The 22,267-nt window shown below is 41.3% G+C and overlaps 1 protein-coding gene across 2 annotated transcripts in view; it reads left to right on the plus strand.

Moving 5' to 3' along the window:
* ARHGAP31 (Rho GTPase activating protein 31) overlaps window positions 1-22,267 on the plus strand; it is a 125,422-nt gene that overhangs the window by 56,920 nt on the left and 46,235 nt on the right. For both annotated transcript variants that reach the window (XM_054481232.2, XM_054481233.2), the window contains exons 2-3: window positions 17,232-17,334; window positions 20,257-20,401. In XM_054481232.2, the coding sequence (XP_054337207.1) occupies window positions 17,232-17,334; window positions 20,257-20,401 (248 nt within the window). The remainder of the gene's footprint in view (window positions 1-17,231; window positions 17,335-20,256; window positions 20,402-22,267) is intronic.

Raw genomic sequence — 22,267 nt, forward strand, 5'->3', positions numbered from 1 at the left:
ATTCAAGCCCTGAGTCTTGTGGTAAATTTTCTGTACATAGATGGATAATCTTAAAGCATGAACACCAAAGAGATTTCAGTGCTAATAGAAGGGGATGAGATTTGGTGATTTTTTTTTCTTTCGCTCATCTTTATTTTTAACTTGCACTACTTGTAGAATAAGAAAACTGTTAACTAAAATAAATGTAATGAGCACTCTGTATTTGCAAACACTGAACAAGCTCATGGAAGAAATGAATTGCCTGAAAAGGGTTACAAACTGCAGGGAAGTGCCGTTGTTTTCAGCAGGAAAGAGAGGCCTGGTAACAACAGGAAGCGCTGGGAGGCCTCAGTACCAAGGCTTCCAAGCAAAGCGGTTCTGGAAACAATGGCTGCCTGTGGCTCGGGAATATTGGGCAGGAAATGAAAGGATGCTGGGGTGGGGGCTGGGGCATAGCGAGTAACTGATAAGCTTTACCTGGCTGTTCTTCACATAGTCGTAGCTGGCCCAAGATGACGTCATTTTTTATAAATGCTCCCCATCTCCCATCAGTAAAATTGATTTTAGAAAAATACAAAAACGAGAAGCCCCCATAGTGCTGTAGGTCTGGAAACCATTAGGAAGCTCTACAGCCTGGGAAACCAGAGGGTACAATAAGCAAAAGAAGGGATTTCTCACTCTTAGGGCATGGTCAGATCAGTGCGGAGAGGACCTTCAGATGAACTAGGCATCTTTTAGAGCTAAGTCCCTGGAGGATTCCAGCCTCCATAAAAATAAAAATAGCCTTGGGGTTAAGGGGAGTCTAGCCATACCAAAGGAGATATGTATAAACCTCTTGAGATTGAAGTTTATATTTTATTTAACAGACATTTCCATTTATATGGGTGGAGTAAGCTGGGGAACCATTAACAGTACAAATGAGAAACAAAAACAAAACAAACAAACAAAAAATTACCCTAATGTTTTGTCCTGAAAGACCTAGCTGTAAACCAGAGCTGGTAGGAGTCAGGACCTGAACACTGGCAGATAGAAATCGAATCTGCCTTCTTAATTTCCAGCCCAGCCTCTCCTCCCAGTGTCATCCAAGAAGCTGACAGATCCTGGAAGGAGGTTAGACCTGGAAGAAACATAAGGATCCAGAAATCATTTGGATCCAGAACTTGTTTCTAGCACAGATGAAAGTCTGAGGCTGGCAGTGGCTGATTTGCTGGAGGACATACAACTGGTTCATGTTGCTGTAACTGATGGGTACCCCAGCACCTACTGCCTGGAAGATACCTAGGGGAATTCAAAGAAGAGGAAAGTTATTCTCCTAAAAGGTCAAGAATCTCATACGTGTAGATTAGGGCAAGAATCCATGTTTCTTAATTCGTTATCTAAGTCCTTCTCTCTCATCAAGTTGCACTTAGTTGTGAAGTCAGTCTCTACCTTCTGCTGCTTTCTGGTCTTCCCCATTCCTGGTCTGTGACTTGGTTTCCCTAGTGTGGAGGTTATGCTTATAAAATGTACTGGAAAGTGCATGAATTTTGGGTTCAAACAGACTTATAACTGCACCCCAGTTTGCCACTAGCTGTTTGAGCTTGGACAAGTTGTCTAACCATATAGAATGTTAGCTTCCCATCTGAAAATAGGAGTAGCAATGCCTACATCTCAGAGTTTTAAGAATTAAATGAAATAATGATGGTTAATTCATCCCCATAAGCACCCATGAGGTATGCAAGAAAAAAAAAAGAGGTGGTCTGGACACACTCAGAGTAGAAAAAAATTTACATTGTCCTCATTCTTAAGATGATCAGTGTTAGTGAAGCATACAGTTCAAGAAACAAGTTTGCTTCTCTCTCATTAATCTGCTCAGTTCACGACCTTCTCCCCTGGGGCTCACTCTCAGACACATGCGGCCATTCTCTGTATCCATTAGCACTTAAGAGCCTCCATCAGCGGTATCCTAAGGAGCAGGTGGCAAGAAAGTTGCTCATCCAGTAAATAAAACCTTGATCAGGTGATTCCACTGATGTGGGCTTTATGCAGTTAAACTGAGGATTTAAATGATTTTAAATGAGTTGTTGTTGCCTAGGAATGTGCTAGGGATTGACTGAGATCTTTCTGTCCTCCATCAGCAGCCCCATGGCGTGAGTGATGTCTGCCCCTACAAATCTCCTAATAACAAAGCTTTCTCCACAGACAGTAGAAAGGATGAACCACATAAGTCTTTATCGACTACACAAAGCCCAGCAGCTTCATCAATGGGACAAAACCCTTCTGTACAGTTTCTGTGTACAAGATGAGCAAGGCCAGCTCTAAGACCAAGGTCACATGGGGACATCTTGCAGGTTTGTTTTCTATGTTCACAGCATTTGAACCTTTTTCTCTACTCAGCACCACCCTTCCTCAGCCACAACCACTCCCACCCCAAACACACACACCCAGAGGCACCCTGTGGGAGTCCCTCATAAGCTCTCCCCACTGGCTCATTCGCTACTGATGACATGCGGACCCAGACACTTTCACCACTCTCAACCAGTGTTTTATGTGTGAGTCAGATAGGCTCTTACCTTTCCTAAAGAAATTTCAGGCAACAGCTAGAAAAGAGTGAGTCCTCTCACTTCCCCTTTCGTTGACAAACCATGAGAGGTTGTCCCTTCTGATCCTAAAGGGACTCCTTATTTTTTTCTTTTCGTGGCAAGTCTTTTCTTCTAGATTACCTCCCCTCCCTCTTCCCACACACACACACACACACACACACACACACACACACACACACACACAAAGGCCTATTTCTTTGAAGGGAAGAACTTCAGGCTTGGCCCTGATGAGGAAGCTGAATGTCTAGTCCCAAAGCTGCCTGTTTTGGACATTATTCTACAGGCAGTGGGAAGCTATTGATTGTTTTGGTGTAGGGGAGCTTTATCATCAAGGTAGAGTGTTTTAGAAAGATTCATCTGGAAGTAGAGACCGAGATAGAGTGCAATCTTCCCAGACAGTCAGTAAAAATGCCCCCAAGTTCCCTAATGTTTCTCTTCCACCGGACTGGTCTAGTCAGCATTCCTGGAATTCACCACGTTATTTCTTGCCTTTCACCTTGTTTATACTATTCTGTTTCCTGCCCCAAAAGAAAGTGTACGACATTTACTAAGTACTTACTATATGCTAGGCACTTACATGAACGTTCCGCAGGTATTGTAATGTATATTGCGTCACGTCAATTACATCATATGATAGCGTCTCACATCATATCAAATCATCCTTCTGCACCAGTGTCAGAGTTCTTATTGCAGTACCTTGACTTGTCCTTTATCCACTTAGCTCACAACATTGTGAGCCCCTGAGCATGAGGGTCCTGTCTCAGCACTCCCCAACGTGGTCCCTCTCAAGACAGCTGGCTCTCTATAAATGTACACAATTTCTTGTTCTTGTTCAACATCTAAAAGCTCTGCCTGACTTCCCCACAAGCTATCATCTTTTTAAAAGAACTTTTGTTACAATTTTTGTGCCTGTCTAGGGCCCTTAGCATATTTCGTTTGATGTTTTCATACTGGCCAAGTTACTTAATACCTTTGAGCTTCAGTTTCTTCATTTACAAAACAGAGATAAATAACTCCCTCATAAGGTGACTGTGAGGATTGCACTGGGTACAAATAATGGATAAGAAGTGTATAGCTAGGCTGGGTGCGGTGGCTCACGCCTGTAAGCCCAGCACTTTGGGAGACCGAGGCGGGTGGATCACGAGGTCAGGAGTTCAAGACCAGCCTGGCCAAGATGGTGAAACCCTGTCTCTACTAAAAATACAAAAAATTAGCTGGGCGTGGTGGTACAGGCCTGTAATCCCAGCTGCTCCAGAGGCTGAGGCAGAGAATTGCTTAAACCTGGAAGGGTGGAGGTTGCAGTGAGCCAAGATTGTGCCACTGCACTCCAGCCTGGGCGACAGAGCAAGACTCCATCTCAAAAAAAAAAAAAAAGTGTATAGCTCAGGGACCACTGCATACTAGGTTCACAGTAATTACCCATTCCCTTCTTAGCTTCTTGAGGGCAAAGATCTTATTACCTTTTGTTCCTCTAGATGGGCCCTCAGTGCATCTGCTTTGGTAGAAGGAGAATCGCTGTCACTGGGAAAGAGACAGCATTGGCAGTAGAGACCTGAGGGCCCCGGCAGGGATAAGTCACAGAGTGGACCAGAGGAGGACCTGGACACCTCTGCAGGAAAGTGCTGGTTTGGCTTCGCATCTGAGAGCCTAAAAATGAGGAAGGCAGGGACCCCCAGCCGGGGAACCGGGCTCCAGGCTGCCTTGTTCAGCAGGATAGCAGAGCTAGTCCTCAGCCATCCCAGGCCAGCAGGTTGGGCTAATACTTCTGCTTCACAAGGGGTAATAACCTCAACAGGGTCACTGGAAAGGACTTCAGCAAACATTTAGAACTTGGGTCACTGATTTCAGAAGCCCCTCCATCTTCCTAAATGAAACTTGTTTTTCAAAATCCCATTTCTTTCTTTTTAAAAAATACTTTTACTATATCCCCTTCACAGAAAAATTTAGAAAAGCAAAATTAAAAATAGAGAAAAGCAAAAATCATTTATTTTCTCCCACTTAGCAGTAACTACTATTAACATCTCTGTGTGTGTGTGTGGTTTTAGTGTGTGTGTGTGAGGCAAAGTTTCGCCCTTGTTGCCCAGCCTAGAGTGCAATGGCGCAATCTCAGCTCACTGCAACCTCTGCCTGACTCCCGGGTTCAAGCGATTCTCCTGCCTCAGCCTCCCGAGTAGCTGGTATTACAGGCACCTGCCACCATGCCAGGCTAATTTTTTTTTTTTTTTTTTGTATTTTTTAGCAGAGACGGAGTCTCACCATGTTGGTCAGGCTGGTCTCGAACTCCTGACCTCAGGTGATCCACCTGCCAGTGTGTGTCATTTTTTATTATTTAATATACTGGGGAAGAGGTAGTTTTAAAGAGACGTTCTGTACTCTATGTATATTTTAATTTTTCAAACTTTTTTGCTATTTTTTTTCAAAGGGAACTTAAAAATAGATATTAACCATGAGCTGTTGAACACTTAAAGATCAGGCCTGCAGTGGTAGGATTTCAGGCATTTTGGCAGTCAACGGCAAGGAGCTAATCCACTCTCCTCAAATCACACCTCCAAAGTTGCCACCATAGAACCTGCCTTCCTTTTGGGGAGTGTTTGAACCATGGTAGGTGTAGCTTGGGGCTTTTTCTATTCTTCGTCACTTGTGGTATCACAGAAAAAGCATGGGCTTTGGCAGCACACAAACCTGGGTTTGGATCCCAACTCTGGCACTTCCTAGCTGCAAGCCATTGGGGAATTTATCTATTCTCTCTGAGAATCAACTTTCCTATTTTCAAAATGGAGATCATTTTGTCAGTTTCATGGGTTGTCTACAGTTATAGAATGGAGAATGCTATAAAACAAACAAACAAATAAAAACCCACCTAAAGCCATGCCTGACACATAGTAACTATTTTCTCTGAGGAATCCAGATAGCAAAGGAGCACAGAAAATCTATCTGGAGAAAAATGACCAAGCTCCTGTTCAGGAAAACATTTTGAGTGCTTCTGTGTTCTTTTTTTTTTTTAATTTCTTTTTTTTATTATACTTTAAGTTCTAGGGTACATGTGCACAATGTGCAGGTTTGTTACATACGTATACATGTGCCATGTTGGTGTGCCGCACTCATTAACTCATCATTTGCATTAGGTATATCTCTAATGCTATCCCTCTCCCATCCCCCCATCCCACGATGTGTTCCCCACCCTGTGTCCAAGTGTTCTCATTGTTCAATTCTGACCTATGAGTGAGAACATGTGGTGTTTGGTTTTCTGTCCTTGTGATAGTTTGCTCAGAATAATGATTTCCAGCTTCATCCATGTCCCTACAAAGGACATGAACTCATCCTTTTTTATGGCTGCATAGTATTCCGTGGTGTATATGTGCCACATTTTCTTAATCCAGTCTATCACTGATGGACATTTGGATTGGTTCCAAGTCTTTGCAATTGTGAATAGAGAGTGCTTCTGTTTTCAAGGCTATTTTAGATTAATAAGACACGGGACTGTCCTCATTGTCCCCAAGGAGCTCACAACTTAGTAATGGAGATGAATCAGAAACAAGCAACACCTCACACTTGGTGCTAGACACAGAGTAAGCTTGCAGTAAATATCTGCAGGATTAAATTTATTCTGACAATTTTCTTCAGAAAAGGTAATATATTCCTATAGTTCAAAATTCAAAAGTACAAAAGAATATACAGTGAGAAGTCTCTCTCTTACTCAAAGGGCTACCCCCAGCTTCCAGTTTCTTTCCTGTAGACAACTAAAATTATTGCTTTCTTATGTATTCTTCCATAGATGTTGAATGCATATATAAATAGATGTGTATATTTAATCTTTCATTCTCTCTTAACAACAACAACAACAAAAAAAAAAACAACCATGGCTGGGCACGGTGGCTCACACCTATAATCCCAGCACTTTGGGAGGCCGACGCAGGTAGATCACCTGAGGTCAGGAGTTCAAAACCAGCCTGGCCAACATAGTGAATCCCAGTCTCTACTAAAAATACAAAAATTAGCCAGGTGTGGTGGCACACACCTGTAATCCCAGCTACTCAGGAGGCTAAGGCAGGAGAATCACTTGAACCCAGGAGGCAGAGGTTGCAGTGAGCCAAGATTGTGCCACTGCACTCCAGCCTGGGTGACAGAGCAAGACTCTATCTCAAAAAAAAAAAAAAAAAAAAAGGAAAAAACAACCAGATGCTAGCATACCATTATTCTGGTCTGCCTAACAATATATCTGAGACCACTCTATGTCTGTACATAAAAGTTTTCTCATTCTTTTTAGTGACCACATAGTATTCCACTATGTGAATCTTCCATTATTTATATTAGCAACCTGCTGTTGATGACAATCTCGTGCAATTATGAAAACTGTTGTAATGAATAGCCTTGCACATACCTTACATGTCACATGTACAAGAATATCTGTGGGATAAATTTCTAGAATAAGAACGACTGGGTCAAAAGCCATGTGTACTTACAAATTTAACAGATATTGTCAAATTGCCCTCCAGAGGTTGTATCAATCTCCCCTGCCAGTTGCAATGCATGAGAGTACTTGTTTTCCCATAGCCTTGCCAACACTGTGGGTTAACAAACTTAGGTACCTTTGCCAATCTGGGAAGTGAAAAATGATATATCAGTGCAGTTTTAATTTGCAGTGGAATTGAATTTAGATAATTCTAGAAAGTGCCACAAAGGGAGGAGGCACAGGAGAGATGAGAACACGGAGGAAGGAGAACCTAGTTCTGCCTGAGGAAGGCTTTATAGAGAAGTTGAGGCTTGAGCTGAATCCCAAAAGATAAGCAGGAGGAGTTTCTCAGTGGAGAAGAGGCAATGGGCTCAGACGAGGGAATATCGGGTGCAAAGTCAGGAAGGTGTGAAGGTGCAGAGCATATTCAGGAAGTGGCAGGCTGTCCAGCGTGGCTGGAACACGGCATTCCCGTGTGGGGCTGAGAGGGAGGGAGAGCTTGGCAATCAGTGATGAGACTGGCAGCGGGGAGTATGGCCAGATTGTGGAAAACCTCCTAGGCCTCCCTCTAAATCAAATCTCAGTTTTTAAAAGATAAAATATATTCCCTGTCTGTAGGAACTAAAGAGAAAACAGAACTAAAGCCCATTCTCCCCAAAACGAATTCGAAAGTGAAATAATAATAAAACAATTGCTTTGAATCCTGTAGGGAAAATGAGAAGTACAGTATAAACACTGCTCACTCTTTTTTTCCTCTTTTTCTCCTGGAAGGAGGTTATACTTGAGTTAAATGTATACCGTTTCTAACTAACAGTTCCCAAAGGGTGGTTTCAAAAATGTTCTGAGCCAGATAATGGTCTAGTTTCTCAAAGGATAGTGCTGCTTTGGATTTATATGTTCTCATCTATAACAATAAGAAACAGTTGCATTACTTATAACATCACTCTTTATGCATGTGAATAATGATGAACCATTATTCCAATAACCAATGATGAAGGATGTGGACAATATAAATCAGAAATAAGAAGCTTTTCTCCTGATACAAAAAGCACAAGCAACAAAAGAAAAACATAGATGAATTGGACTTCACTGAAATGTAAAACTTCTGTGCTTCAAAGAACACCATGAAGAAAGTGAAAAGACCACCCACAGCATAGGAGAAAATATTTGCCAATCATAGGTCTAATAAGAGTCTAGTATTCAGAATATATAAAGAAATCTGATAACCCAGCAAAGACCACCCAACTAAAAATGGACAAATTATCCAAATAGACATTTCTTCAAAAGAGATATACAAAGGGACATGAAGGACCTCTTCAGGGAGAACTATAAACCACTGCTCAATGAAATAAAAGAGGATACAAACAAATGGAAGAACATTCCATGCTCATGGGTAGGAAGAATCAATATCGTGAAAATGGCCATACTGCCCAAGGTAATTTATAGATTCAATGCCATCCCCATCAAGCTACCAATGACTTTCTTCACAGAATTGGAAAAACCTTTTTAAAGTTCATATGGAACCCAAAAAGAGCCCACATCGCCAAGTCAATCCTAAGCCAAAAGAGCAAAGCTAGAGGCATCATGCTACCTGACTTCAAACTATACTACAAAGCTACAGTAACCAAAACAGCATGGTACTGGTACCAAAACAGAGATATAGATCAATGGAACAGAACAGAGCCCTCAGAAATAACGCTGCATATCTACAACTATCTGATCTTTGACAAACCTGAGAAAAACAAGCAATGGGGAAAGGATTCCCTATTTAATAAATGGTTCTGGGAAAACTGGCTAGCCATATGTAGAAAGCTGAAACTGGATCCCTTCCTTCCACCTTATACAAAAATTAATTCAAGATGGATTAAAGACTTAAATGTTAGACCTAAAACCATAAAAACCCTAGAAGAAAACCTAGGCATTACCATTCAGGACATAGGCATGGGCAAGGACTTCATAGCTAAAACACCAAAAGCAATGGCAACAAAAGCCAAAATTGACAAATGGGATCTAATTAAACTCAAGAGCTTCTGCACAGCAAAAGAAACTACCATCAGAGTGAACAGGCAGCCTACAAAATGGGAGAAAATTTTCACAACTTATTCATCTGACAAATGGCTAATATCCAGAATCTACAATGAACTCAAACAAATTTACAAGAAAAAAACAAACAACCCCATCAAAAAGTGGGCGAAGGATATGAACAGACACTTCTCAAAAGAAGACATTTATGCAGCCAAAAGACACATGAAAAAATGCTCATCATCACTGGCCATCAGAGAAATGCACATCAAAACCACAATGAGATACCATCTCACACCAGTTAGAATGGCAATCATTAAAAAGTCAGGAAACAACAGGTGCTGGAGAGGATGTGGAGAAATAGGAACACTTTTACACTGTTCGTGGGACTGTAAACTAGTTCAACCATTGTGGAAGTCAGTGTGGCGATTCCTCAGGGATCTAGAACTAGAAATTCCATTTGACCCAGCCATCCCATTACTGGGTATATACCCAAAGGACTATAAATCATGCTGCTATAAAGACACATGCACTCGTATGTTTATTGCGGCACTATTCACAATAGCAAAGACTTGGAACCAACCCAAATGTCCATCAGTGATAGACTGGATTAAGAAGATGTGGCACATATACACCATGGAATACTATGCTGCCATAAAAAATGATGAGTTCATGTCCTTTGTAGGGACATGGATGAAATTGGAAATCATCATTCTCAGTAAACTATCGTAAGGACAAAAAACCAAACACCGCATGTTCTCACTCATAGATGGGAATTGAACAAAGCATTAGGAGATATACCTAATGCTAAATGGCATGTTAATGGGTGCAGCACACCAGCATGGCACATGTATACATATGTAACTAACCTGCACGCTGTGCACATGTACCCTAAAACTTAAAGTATAATAATAATAAAAAAAAAAACTTAAAAAAAAAAAGGATTTGGGATAAACCCAGAATATCACAGGATTGAGAAGAGACTTAGAATACCATGAAAGAAATGCAGTGGTATGAAAAAATCACGTTGCTTTTTGGTTGCCCTCTATCTAATCCAGTTTACTCAATAACCTCATTAATACTGTAACCGAACAAAAAAAAAAAAAAAAGAGATATACAAATGGCCAGTAAGCACAAGAAAAGATGTTCTACATTGTTAGTTATCAGGGAAATGCAAACCAAACTGCAATGATACCACTTCACAACTACTAGGATGACAATAAAAAAGACAGACAATAACAAGTATTGACCAGGATATGGAAAATTGGAACCTTCATCCATTGCTGGTGGGAATGTAAAATGGCACAACTATTGTGGAAAACAGTTTGGCAGTGCCTCAAAATTTAAACGTAGAGTCACCATACGACCTACCCATTTCACCCCTTGGATATATATCCAAGAGAATTGAAAACATATATCCATACGAAAACTTGTACATAAAGGTTCATAGCAACAATATTCCTAATAGCAAAAAGTGGAAATAACTCAAATTTCTATCAACTGGAGAATGAATAAACAAAATGAAGGCTTTATTTGGAATTTTATTCAGCCATAAAAATCAATGAAATACTGACACATGCTACAACATGGACGGACCTTGAAAACACTATGCTAAATGAAAGAAGTCCATCACAAAGTCCACATATTTTAAGATCTCATTTATAGGAAATGTCCAAAACGGGCAAACCCATAGAAAATAGAACGTTGATTAGTGGCTGTTGGAGCTGGGAGAAGGGGAAATAGGCAGTAAATACTAATGGATATGGGTTCCTTTCTTGAGAGATGAAAATGTTCTGGAATTAATGTGATGGTTGCTTAACTTGTGAATACACTAAAAATCACTTAGTCGTACACTTTAAAGGGTGAGTTATATGGTATTTTAATTATATCTCAGGTTTTTTGTTTTTAACTTTTTTTTTTTTTTTTTTTTTGAGACAGAGTCTTACTCACTCTGTCACCCAGGCTAGAGTGCAATGGTATGATCTCAGCTCACTGCAACCTCTGATTCCCAGGTTCAAGCGATTCTCCTGCCTCAGCCTCCTGAGTAGCTGGGATTACAGGGGTGGACCACCACGCCCGGCTAGTTTTTGTAGTTTTAGTAGAGACGAGGTTTCACTGTATTGGGTAGGCTGGTCTTGAACTCCTGACCTCAGGTGATCCACCTGCCTTGGCCTCCCAAAGTGCTGGGATTATAGGCAGCCTGAACCACTGTGACTGGTCTATATTTCAGGTTTAAAAAGAAAAAATAAAAGGTTTAAAAGGAAACTTTTCTCCAAGGAGGACAAGCCAAAGCCTCAACATATTTTTAATTTTTTTTTCTTAGAAAATTAAAAAGTGGTTCATTTATTATTATTTTTTTTAAAGAACAGAACACATTATACTTTGTTAAATAAATACCACAACTTTTCAACATCTGTTTAATTCCACATTAAGCCAGGAGGAAGAGAGTAGAAAGAAGTTAAAACAGGGAGGAGGAAGGAGACTCAGAGGGAAAATTGGGGTGGGCAGTGACCTCCAGGCAGGGAGAGCCTCGCAGAGGCCAGGGAGGAGCATGGGACAGAGGAGTGGAACAGGGATGGGGAAAGGATGGGGACAGGAACAAAGAACAGAGGCTGGCACAGAGAGCTCTTGGATTCTGGGGGGGAAACGCCTAGGAAGTTCTGTACTCACAACCCAGAGAAATGAGGAAGTAATGTAAATCTTTACTGCATCTCTTGGGAGAATGCTGAAGAGGGGGCCCATTCACAGCACTGCAAAATTGTTTAAAATTCCCCCCTCTCTCCCATGTGCATCGCAACAGAAGCTCACAGGATTTCTTCCTGTGCAGTGTCTTGTCTCCCTCATTATCTTACCCTCTTCCCTCAAGCATCATCATTCTTTGCCCACCAGCAGCTCTTGGTCCTTTTTATTACCTCAAACAAGATAATGAACATATCCATCACGACCAAATGTTTCCTCCGGTTCCTTTGTCATTCCTCCCTCCTGCCTCTTCCCTGCTTTCTCTTCCTAGAAGTTAGTTTGCATTTTCTACAGTTTTACATTAATAGAATCCTACCCTATGTAGTCTTTCATAGTCTGGCTTCTATCACCCAGCCGAGTGTCTTTGAGCTGCACTCACAGGCTTTATCACTCCTTGTTGTTGCCGAGTATATTATATTGTGTGTACACACCACTAGACTTTACTTTGAAGGTCAGGAATGCAGGACCCAGAGAGGGGACAAAATCTGACCAAGTCAAGACCTTAACAAAATCCAGAATGGAGATGGGGGAGTGCCTGTTTCCCTAAAACACAAATGCCATTTGCACTATGAAAGAATGTGGCCACCACAACCACGTAAATGACCAAATACAACTGTGCTTCTTTCAATCTCTGTCTCCAGGTCTGATCAGGTCCCAGGCACACAGGGAACTGAGGCAGCTTAGCAGTGCTATGACTTCTGGGGGTGACTTCGAGAAATGTTTGACTTCTGGCCTTTTCTGCACTAAACCCTTCAAGAGGTTAGGACTTGAGGAAAACATGCCACGTTATTTATAAGTGTAAAATATCTGTTAGTAAGAAATAAATAAAACAAAGGACTTTATAATATTTTATAAACTGTAAAGCATAAATCAAAGGCAAGATTTTCTTTTCCCTCAGAAACCACTTGAAGTTGTATTTTGTGCTCAGATTAAAATTTAACATTTAAGATAACTGATCTAGGAAAAACTAAACAAAACAAGGGAGTTAGAGGGACATCGGTGAAATGATTCTAAGAACTATAATATTATGTCATCTGCAGCAACTATGTCTACCTCTGTAGGAGGAGACTCAGAGTTCTATGGGCCCAGGATGAATCCCACAGAATGAGCTCTGTGACTTTGACCTCCAGCGTCAGTCCTTCCCATGCCTAAATCGACAATAGAAGCTTTCTTTCTGTCTATAACTACTCAGCTATTTTGATCGAGCTTCTACCCTGTCCAGAATCCTAGGGTGTCCCCAATCTGATAGGACCCCCGGGACAATAGTTTAAAGAATTCTAAGACTTTGAGACTTAACAATAGCCACTGCAACACTACCCTCCAGGGCTATTTTCAGACCCTTGCTATTCTGAGTGTGAGCTGCAGATTAGCAGTACCTGCATGACCTGGAATTTGTTAGAAAGGCAAATTCTCAACACTCCTACCACCTGCCTCCCTCTGAATTGCAATATGCATACCAGTGAAATCCCCAGGTGATTTTATGCACATTAAGGTATGTGAGAAGCCCTGGTCTAGACCGGTGGTTCTTCAACATTCCTTTTTTTTTTTTTTTTTGTTTAAGACAGAGTCTAGCTTTGTCGCCCAGGCTGGAGTGCAGTGGCGCAATCTTGGCTCACTGCAACCTCGGCCTCCCAGGTTCAAGTGATTCTCCTGCCTCAGGCTACCAAGTGGCTGAGAGTACAGGCACCCGCCACCACACCCGGCAAATTTTTGCATTTTTAGTAGAGATGGGATTTCACAGTGTTGGTCAGTCTGGTCTCGAACTCCTGACCTCAAGTGATCCACCCACCTTGGCCTCCTAAAGTATTGGGATTACAGGTGTGAGCCACTGTGCCCGGCGGTTCTTCAACTTTCGAGTACATCAGAATCATCCGGAGGATGCCGGGCTGCAGGACTTGATCCAGGGCCCACAGTCTGAGAACCGCTGCTCTAACATCTAGAGCTGGATGATTACACAGAGATTGAATCCTTTCCCATTACTGAGTAACAACGATGGAGAATTCCTACATCTTCCAACTCAGTCCAAGATGAGAAATCCAGGAAAGCTAACACTTCACAGTGATTGGGACCATGACCTCTTTCCTTGGGTTGTTTTAACATTGTCTCCCACTTAAACAAAGCCATAGACAATAGGTTCTAAGGCCTTTGTACCAAAGCCAGAATAAATTTATGGCAGAGACTCTGTCTCAGAATGTGTTTTCCCACCTTTGAGACAAATGGAGCCTGAAGTGCTGCAGCTGAGAGCTATGGTACTGGGAGGTCCCTATCTGAGAATGGGCTGGAACAGGTTGGTTACCCTGTACTGCCCCTTTTGTGGAGTGTTCTTTATCAAGGTCCTTAGAGTCCAAGGCTTTTGTGCTTGAGTCCTCCTTGTGAGTGTTCCGAGTTCTTAAGTCCACTTGTGCCCTGCACAGCACAGCAGCCATGCACTGTGGTACAGACTTGAAATGCAGAACACCCTGAGGGCCAAGCACAGCTCCCAGACTGCTAACTCACAACCCATACACTGTTAGATCCTACTGCCTTTGTGCTGCAAAGATATACCTACATGCAAAGAAAAGATATCCCATGGAAGCAAAATTACTCTCAAATCAAAAAATGTGCTAAAGAAGGACACAACAGCCATTCTAAGAAGTAGAGATGAAGCCGGGTGTGGTGGCTTACGCCTGTAATCCCAGCACTTTGGGAGGCTGAGGCAGGTGGATCACCTGAGATCAGGAGTTCAAGACCAGCCTGGCCAACATAGTGAAACCCTATCTCTACGAAAAATACAAAAATTAGCTGGGCATGGTGGCAGGCACCTGTAATCCCAGCTACTCGGCAGGCTGAGGCAGGAGAATCACTTGAAACTGGGAGGCCAAGGTGGCAGTGAGCTGAGATCACACCATTGCACTCCAGCCTGAGTGACAAGAGCGAAACTCTGTCTCAAAAAAAAAAAAAAAAACAGAAGTAGAGATGAGTTTTGACCTGTATGAGGTTGGTCATCTACCTCAAGTGCCCATTGGATGGGAAGAGGCAAGCTGTGTTTTCACCAAGAAAATCAGATTATACGTTTATATTATGGATAAGTTACAAGTAGAAATAATATTGGTCATTGTGGAATGCTTCTTATATGCCAGGGTCTGTGCCAAATATTTGTAAGTATTATTTCAGTCCTAGCTACAAGATTAATATCACTCTTGTCCTCCTTTTACACACATGGAAACTAAGAAACAGAACCCTTGTATATTTTGTCCAAGGTTACAAAAGCAGTTTGGTATCCAAATCTACACTCTCAACCATAGACTGTATGGTGGCAGGTTACCGAACAGTGAGGTGTGGTGGGGAAAGAGTCAACCATCATTGTTCACAACAGGGATTTTGAGAGAGAGAGAGGGAGAGACTTTAAGTATCATTGGAACTGTTTCCATTTATCTATCTATTCGCATGAGCATGGGAAACAAAATCTCACCAAGAACCCTATTTTATAAAACAGATCAAATCATAGCTCTTCTGGTTGAAGACAGGCAGAGGCTCTGGACCCCTGCCCGCTCCCACAGCACCCCCCATCACACCCTACTCCCACGCTGCCCTCACTCCTAGGAAGTGGTTCCACCTCTATGGTCTCTGGCCTCAATGTTTCCAATTCCAAGTCCATTCCCTGAGGGGCAAACCATGGATGTGTGCTGGAGGGGAACGTTCTTGGAATGCACAGCCTTTGAGAGGCAGCAGAATAAGTATGATGAACTTTATCGAACGCTTAAAATTAGTTACTTGAAGGCCACAAAGGAAAGGAATGCTTAGAGCACGTCATAATAGGGAATTCAGGTAGAATGTTGAGTGTGAATGCCTTAGAATTCATAAAGATCCAGTCCAGCTTAGAATTGTGTGTAGGCATGAGTCTATGTAATAAGCATTAATGAATTAGCATTGGTCTAATCTACAGCATTAATGGATTGAGTATGTGTTGGAAGTGTGAGCACAATAGCCCAAGTGTTAATTCATGGAGGTCCCACATCACTGTGGCAGCCTCGAGAAGCCACTGAAGATCTCAGAGCCTTCAGTGGATTGTTTGATGGGTTAGGTTGTTCTATCCCAAACCACCATTCACAGCCCTCTCACAGGGGGGAACTCAAGTGCATCTGTCCAGGGACCAAAGTGGCAAGTGATCTGCTGCTCTCTCTGTACCATCCAGAAGGCCTGTATCTGCCCCTCTTGGTCACTGAGCCGTCTAGTTCTCTCAAAGTCAGCCGCCCGGAGAGAACAGCACAGCCAGACCCTTCTACCAGGGCACTGAACCTCTGGAGAGGCAGGAACTCAGGAGGCCCCGTCAGTCCCTTTTTTGTTGTCCATTAAATCAATGACTGGCTTCGATCCATGTTGGGGGCGGGGGGATGGAAGTGGGGGGGCCGTTCTTACCTTAAAAAAAAAGCACTTTATCACTTTAACCTTTAAATCACCTTCGACATTCTAGCAGATTTTCTTCCAGTCTTTTTTCCTTCGAATTTTTTTTAATCTAAACTGAATTTACAATGTATATTCAATTTGTTGAAGATTTTGTCTTCTAAAAAAATGGAATTGTAAGCATTTTCCAATGTATTAATTATTTTTTACAAGCAACAAGTAATCATGAGTGACTTAAGTAAATTTGCCTGTGCCTTGATGTCCTCATGTTTAGAATAAAGCAGTGGCTCTCTAATTTTTGCATGCATCAGAGTCACCCAGAGGGTTGTTAAAAGGCACAGATTGCTTTGCCCCACCCCAAAATTTCTGAGTTAGTAGGTTGGGAGTAGGGCCTGCAGATTTGCATTTCCAACTTCCTAGGAGATGCTGTTGCTGCTGGTCAGAAGACCATACTTGGAGAACAATGAAATGAAGAGACCCAGCTGTGGGATGTCCAAGCTCACCACTGGTCTCAAAATCTAAGTTCTTGAATATTTTTTAAAATTCTTTAAAAAAAAACAATTCTTGGTCAGGCGTAGTGGCTCACACCTATAATCCCAGTTCTTTGGGAGGCCAAGGCGGGTGGATCACCTGAAGTCAAGTGTTGGAGACCAGCCTGGTCAACATGGCGAAACCCAGTTCTCTACTAAAAATACAAAAATTAGCTTGGCGTGGTGGCGGGTGCCTGTAATCCCAGCTACTTGGGAGTCTGAGGCAGGAGAATTGCTTGAACCCAGGAGGTGGAGGTTGCAGTGAGCCAAGATTGCCCCACTGCACTCCAGCCTGGGCAACAGAGCAAGTCTCAAAAACAAAACAAAACAAGAAAACAATTCTTTAGCAAAGCCCTATGATTTTTTTTTTAAATACGAAAGGAACATCACCTACCACTTACAAGTAATCGTTTCCACTTGTAAGTCATATGAGTTCCATACTTACATCTCTTTGAAGGTACCTGGATTTTTAAAAGGATATCTTTAAAAGACAGGCAGACTTACATCTAATACTTAATTGTTTTTTCCTTTTCCTTTACATAGTTCCATATGTTTTGAAGAGCTGTGCAGAATTTATAGAGACTCACGGCATCGTGGATGGAATCTATCGGCTTTCAGGAGTCACCTCAAACATACAACGGCTAAGGTAAGCTAAAAGAATAGCCCTAAACCCATGATTCCTCCTGTGTCCATGCCTCTGTCCATCGGTGTCCAGAGTATTAAAAACCCAAAGGAACTGAGGGAAGTGTGGCAGCACCGAAGATCAGATGCCTGACTGTTCTTAATCTAATCAGGAAACCCTCCAGCCTGATGTAATTCTTTCCAACAAAAGCTCCTAAGGCTTTCAGTCTGTTTCTTTGTCTTGCACTAGATATATTCTTCTTAGGTGAATTTGATTTAACTCAAATGATTTAAATTACAAGTTAAGGAAAACGTGATTTATTATCGTTTGCTGGCCTGCCCAAAGCTCAGTTAGACTAGGTTCCTGTTACTTAGTGTTCAGACCCCTGAGATCCATGTCAGTTTTTCTGCTGGCACACCCTCAAATTTGATGTTTTGTCTGGTTGAGAAATCAGAAGCCTATATGATTGTGCATGTCTCTAATTGATGCTAGGATTTTAAAAATTACTGATGGGTGAAAAAAAATTAAAAATAATAAAAATAAAAAATAAATTACTGATGGGTGAGCTATTTCCAATTCTGTGTATTTATCCTAAATATTTGGAAGAAATTTCTATCACATTAAATAAAGAGGGCAAAACGTTTTATACAAAACACAGGTACGTGTGTGTTTTATATATATACAGAGAGTATATAGAAAATAGAGTATATATATATAATTTTACACAACTTAAACAATAGATTTACATATTTTGCATATTGTTCCTTAACACCAAAAAGAACATAATTTAATGCTATTTTAATTATAACATTTTATTATTACCTATATTTATTATATGTTCTTTAGTTATAAATGTAGACTTTTAAAACAAAAAAATTCTTATTACAAGGTTAATATGTAAAATTTAATAAGTTGTGCACGTAATTCAGTTTTCATATTCTTTCTCTTGTTTGGTTTCTGCCCTTTTCCTCCAGATTTGGATGTAATTAAATTATACCAAAAAATAGAGCATCTTTTTTTTTACTAGAGAAGTCGTAGCTGTTAAAAAAAATAATTGGTTTATTGCAGCCATAGATTTTAATGAACCTATGTGTTTACGTAATTTCACTAATTTACTAGTACTCCATTTATTAGCGTTTCAATGGCAAATACTTCTTAATGGTTGGAAATATGCCACACAGTAGGTAGCATCCTGGAAGGACACTTGGGTAGTAATGAATTATTTTTTATTTCAGCACTGACCTTATCCTTGACAAGAGAAATCTTTGGCTAAATAAATGAATAAGCTCTAGATTGCTCTTGTTCTGTTCTCTTAAAAACATTCTCTTTTTAAAAGAGAACTATGCCAAGAGAACATAGCATGGCATAGTTCTCTTTTAAAACGTAGCATGGGCTGGGCGCAGTGGCTCATGCCTGTAATCCCAGCACTTTGGGAGGCCAAGACGGGTGGATCACCTGAGATCAGGAGTTCGAGAAAAGCCTGGCCAACATGATGAAACTCCGTCTCTACTAAAAATACAAAAATTAGCTGGGCGTGGTGGTGGGCGCCTGTAATCCCAACTACTCGGGAGGCTGAGGCAGAAGAATCACTTGAACCCGGGAGGCAGAGGTTGCAGTGAGCCGAGATTGTGCCAGCCTGGGCGACAGCAGTGAAACTCCATCTGAAAAAAAAAAAAAAAAAATAGCATGGCATAGATCTCTTTTCAAAGCCCCACTCAGTTTCTTTCATGTTCCGAAAGTATCAGGGATTTCCCTACCCTTCATTAAGGGTGTAGGCCCAGAAAACAGGAGAATGGGCAGCGAGCTGTTTCAAAAATGCTGGTTCTGAGAGTACTGTTGACTTGGTCACCAGTTGGATGACTAAGTGAATACTCTCAAAAAGCTTAACTTCTCTTCTATATTAAAGCTCATATTTGTCATTTTTTAAGCAGATTTTAATTTATAAGTATTAATATATATATTATTTGAGGCAGTATATTCATGTAACCTTTTTAGGAAATGTTTTCTAAATGTTTTTCAGGCCTGGAATTGGATGATGTTCCAAGACATCCCACTATAGATTGTTTAAGAAGATATTTATAAATTCATCTGTCCTGTAGGAGTCACCATCAGGCAGCCTAGAAGGTTCTATTGAGCACCAAAAAGATAGTCGATTAGGCTGGGCATGGTGGCTCACATCTGTAATCCCAGCACTTTGGGAGGCCGAGGTGGTCAGATCACGAGGTCAGGAGATAGAGACCATCCTGGCTAACATGGTGAAACCCCATCTCCACTAAAAATACAAAAAATTAGCCGGGTATGGTGGCGGGCGCCTGTAGTCCCAGCTACTCAGAGGCTGAGGCAGGAGAATCACTTGAACCCGGGAGGCGGAGGTTGCAGTGAGCCAAGATTGCGCTACTACACTCCAGCCTGGGTGACAGAGCGAGACTCCATCTCAAAAAAAAAAAAAAAAAACAAAGGATAGTTAAAGTTCTCAAGCTTTGGGTTTGAGTCTTCAGATAAAACAAGTTTGTAGACACGGATGTATGGAGATGAGCGACAACAACCTGACCTACCCTAGTTTCGGTCTCTCCTATAAGAAAGGGAAATTCATTTTGAACAATATTTTGGAAAAACTGAAATCTCAATAGGACTTTTTGGCAAATTGTGTTGATATTCCCCCAATGTTCATAACCAAGACTGCAGACCTGATGCCATGGGTAATCCATTTGTAAATGAGCATTATGTCTTTCTAATCACAGCAGATTTTGCAAGAAGATCCAGACCTGAAGTGGAAGTCTTCCTGTGACTTCCTAGGGCCTGGAGTAGAAGATCTTTTTGAATTAAGGTCAAAAATATAGTCAGAATCAGCAGTTTAGGGTCTTTTTACCCCTAAGCAGCCAAGCAGCTGCTGACATGGAACACACACTCCCTGGGATTGTTATGTCTCCGTCTGTGTTGTTTCAGGCAAGAGTTTGGCTCAGATCAATGTCCAGATCTGACAAGGGAAGTGTACCTCCAGGACATCCACTGTGTGGGCTCGCTCTGCAAGCTCTACTTTAGGGAGCTGCCCAACCCCCTCCTGACTTATGAGCTCTATGAGAAATTCACGGTGAGTGTTTGGATTTCCATTATGGTTACTGGGTGGGATGCATGGATGGGCCAAGAAGAGTTTCAGCACTAAAATAACAATAATAACACTCACCAGATGGTTGACATTATCTTAGCATGGTGAGGGAAGTAGGATAATATGGTAAGGAAAATAGGGTGGTGGAACTGTTTGCTAAATTTTTCTTTCTTGAATTTTCAGAATCATGTTGTTTGTTTTAAGAGCTGGGTTGAATTATCTCCATGTTTATTCAACTGAATGTGCCTTATTGTATAGGGAGGAAACTGAGAACCCCAGAAGTAAAGTGGCTGGCCCAAGGTCACACAGCAGAGGCAGGACAGGAACCTGAGACTCCTCATGCTACACCCATTGCTAGCTTTTTTATCAGACCATTCCCTCTGTGTTTCTTTTGTGGGTTGGGGAAAGAGGTGGGTGGGTAGAGAGGGGAGAGGGAACAAACAAATGTCAAGAGGGGTCAGAAAGCTGGGAAGAGAAAAGAATACGAGAAAAACAGCCAAGAGGGAGAGCAGGATAGGTCAGTGAGTTGGACTGGTGGAGAGGATGAATGGGCATTAGCAAAACACCTAAGTAGCAGCTGTATGGTCACCAAATAGGGCACACCCATAGGAAAGTAGAAAGAAGAATAAATGCTTAAAGGATGACTGTAGAGATAGCGTGAAGAACATGGCTTGAACATTTGGCTGCATGGGAGAAGGTGTAGAGTAGGCAGAGGGCTGGGTTTAACCAAGGTTGGGGTTCAGTTGGCAAAGAGGGATGAGGGAGATGAGAGCGTGTGCTGGGACATTGAAACAATTTATCATGGAATTTAGTGTAGATACGAAAAGAAGTGAGGGCACAAGGTAGTTGAATAACAGTGTAAAAGTAGATCATCCCAGTGAAGTCAGTGGACTGTTGAAGTATGGTAGTTAGAGAGGGATGTTCGAAAGTGAGACTATGACGAGGTTACAGTTTTGGGTAAGGACCAGATCTAGTCACTAACAGCGGGAGGGAACCTTTCCTCATGGCTCCTGTAATAAATTTGTTTTGAGTATATGAAAGGTTCTTCAATTTGAAATGATACAGGAATAAATGAATGCTATTTCTTAAAAATGGGCTTGGGCTGTAAAAATATGTTTAGGAGTTTTCAGTGGTACAGGGAAATACTCAAATGATCATTGAAGAAAAACTAAACGCACAACTGTATACTAAGAAAGAAATAAAAGGAAAGATGTTCAAAAGACTAAAAGACTAACAGCTATTCATTTCAGTGATGGGATTTCAGACAGCTTTTCTTGTTTCTTTAACTTTCATAATTTTGCCCACTAAAAATATATTAGTTTTTAGCAAGCAACAACAACAACAAAACCATCTTCTGGTTATATATACTTAAAGAATTTTAAAAAGGAAAAACAAAATCAAGAAATAGGGGGAGAAATGAAGATTAAAGAAAAAAGAAAGAAAAAAATAGTCCAAAGCACATTAAAAAATGGGCATAAATGTTGACCTCTAGAGAAGTCAACATGTACCAGCTGGCATAGAGTTGTCATTGGTTATGGGGCCCTTCTCCTTTAGATCTAAGGCAGAAGGTAAAGAAGCCTCCTACCTGCATGGCTAAGTTGTAAATAATGGTATCCCCTACCCATGGAACCACAGAAGTGTCTTTCCTAGGAACCAAGAAGAAAGGTGTGAGCTTCATGTGGGTCTGTCAGATTATAATCACTTCACCATATGTAAGTATTTGGTTATTTTAAGAGTAATCCTATTTAATAAAAGACATTATGAAAAATGAAGGAAAGTAGAAATGAACCATTGGTCTGTCTCCTTAAAGACCAAAGACAACTACAGTTAACATGTTGTGGGTATTCTTTC

Source organism: Pongo pygmaeus, chromosome 2, assembly GCF_028885625.2.
Source record: "Pongo pygmaeus isolate AG05252 chromosome 2, NHGRI_mPonPyg2-v2.0_pri, whole genome shotgun sequence".
Lineage (NCBI taxonomy): Eukaryota > Metazoa > Chordata > Mammalia > Primates > Hominidae > Pongo > Pongo pygmaeus.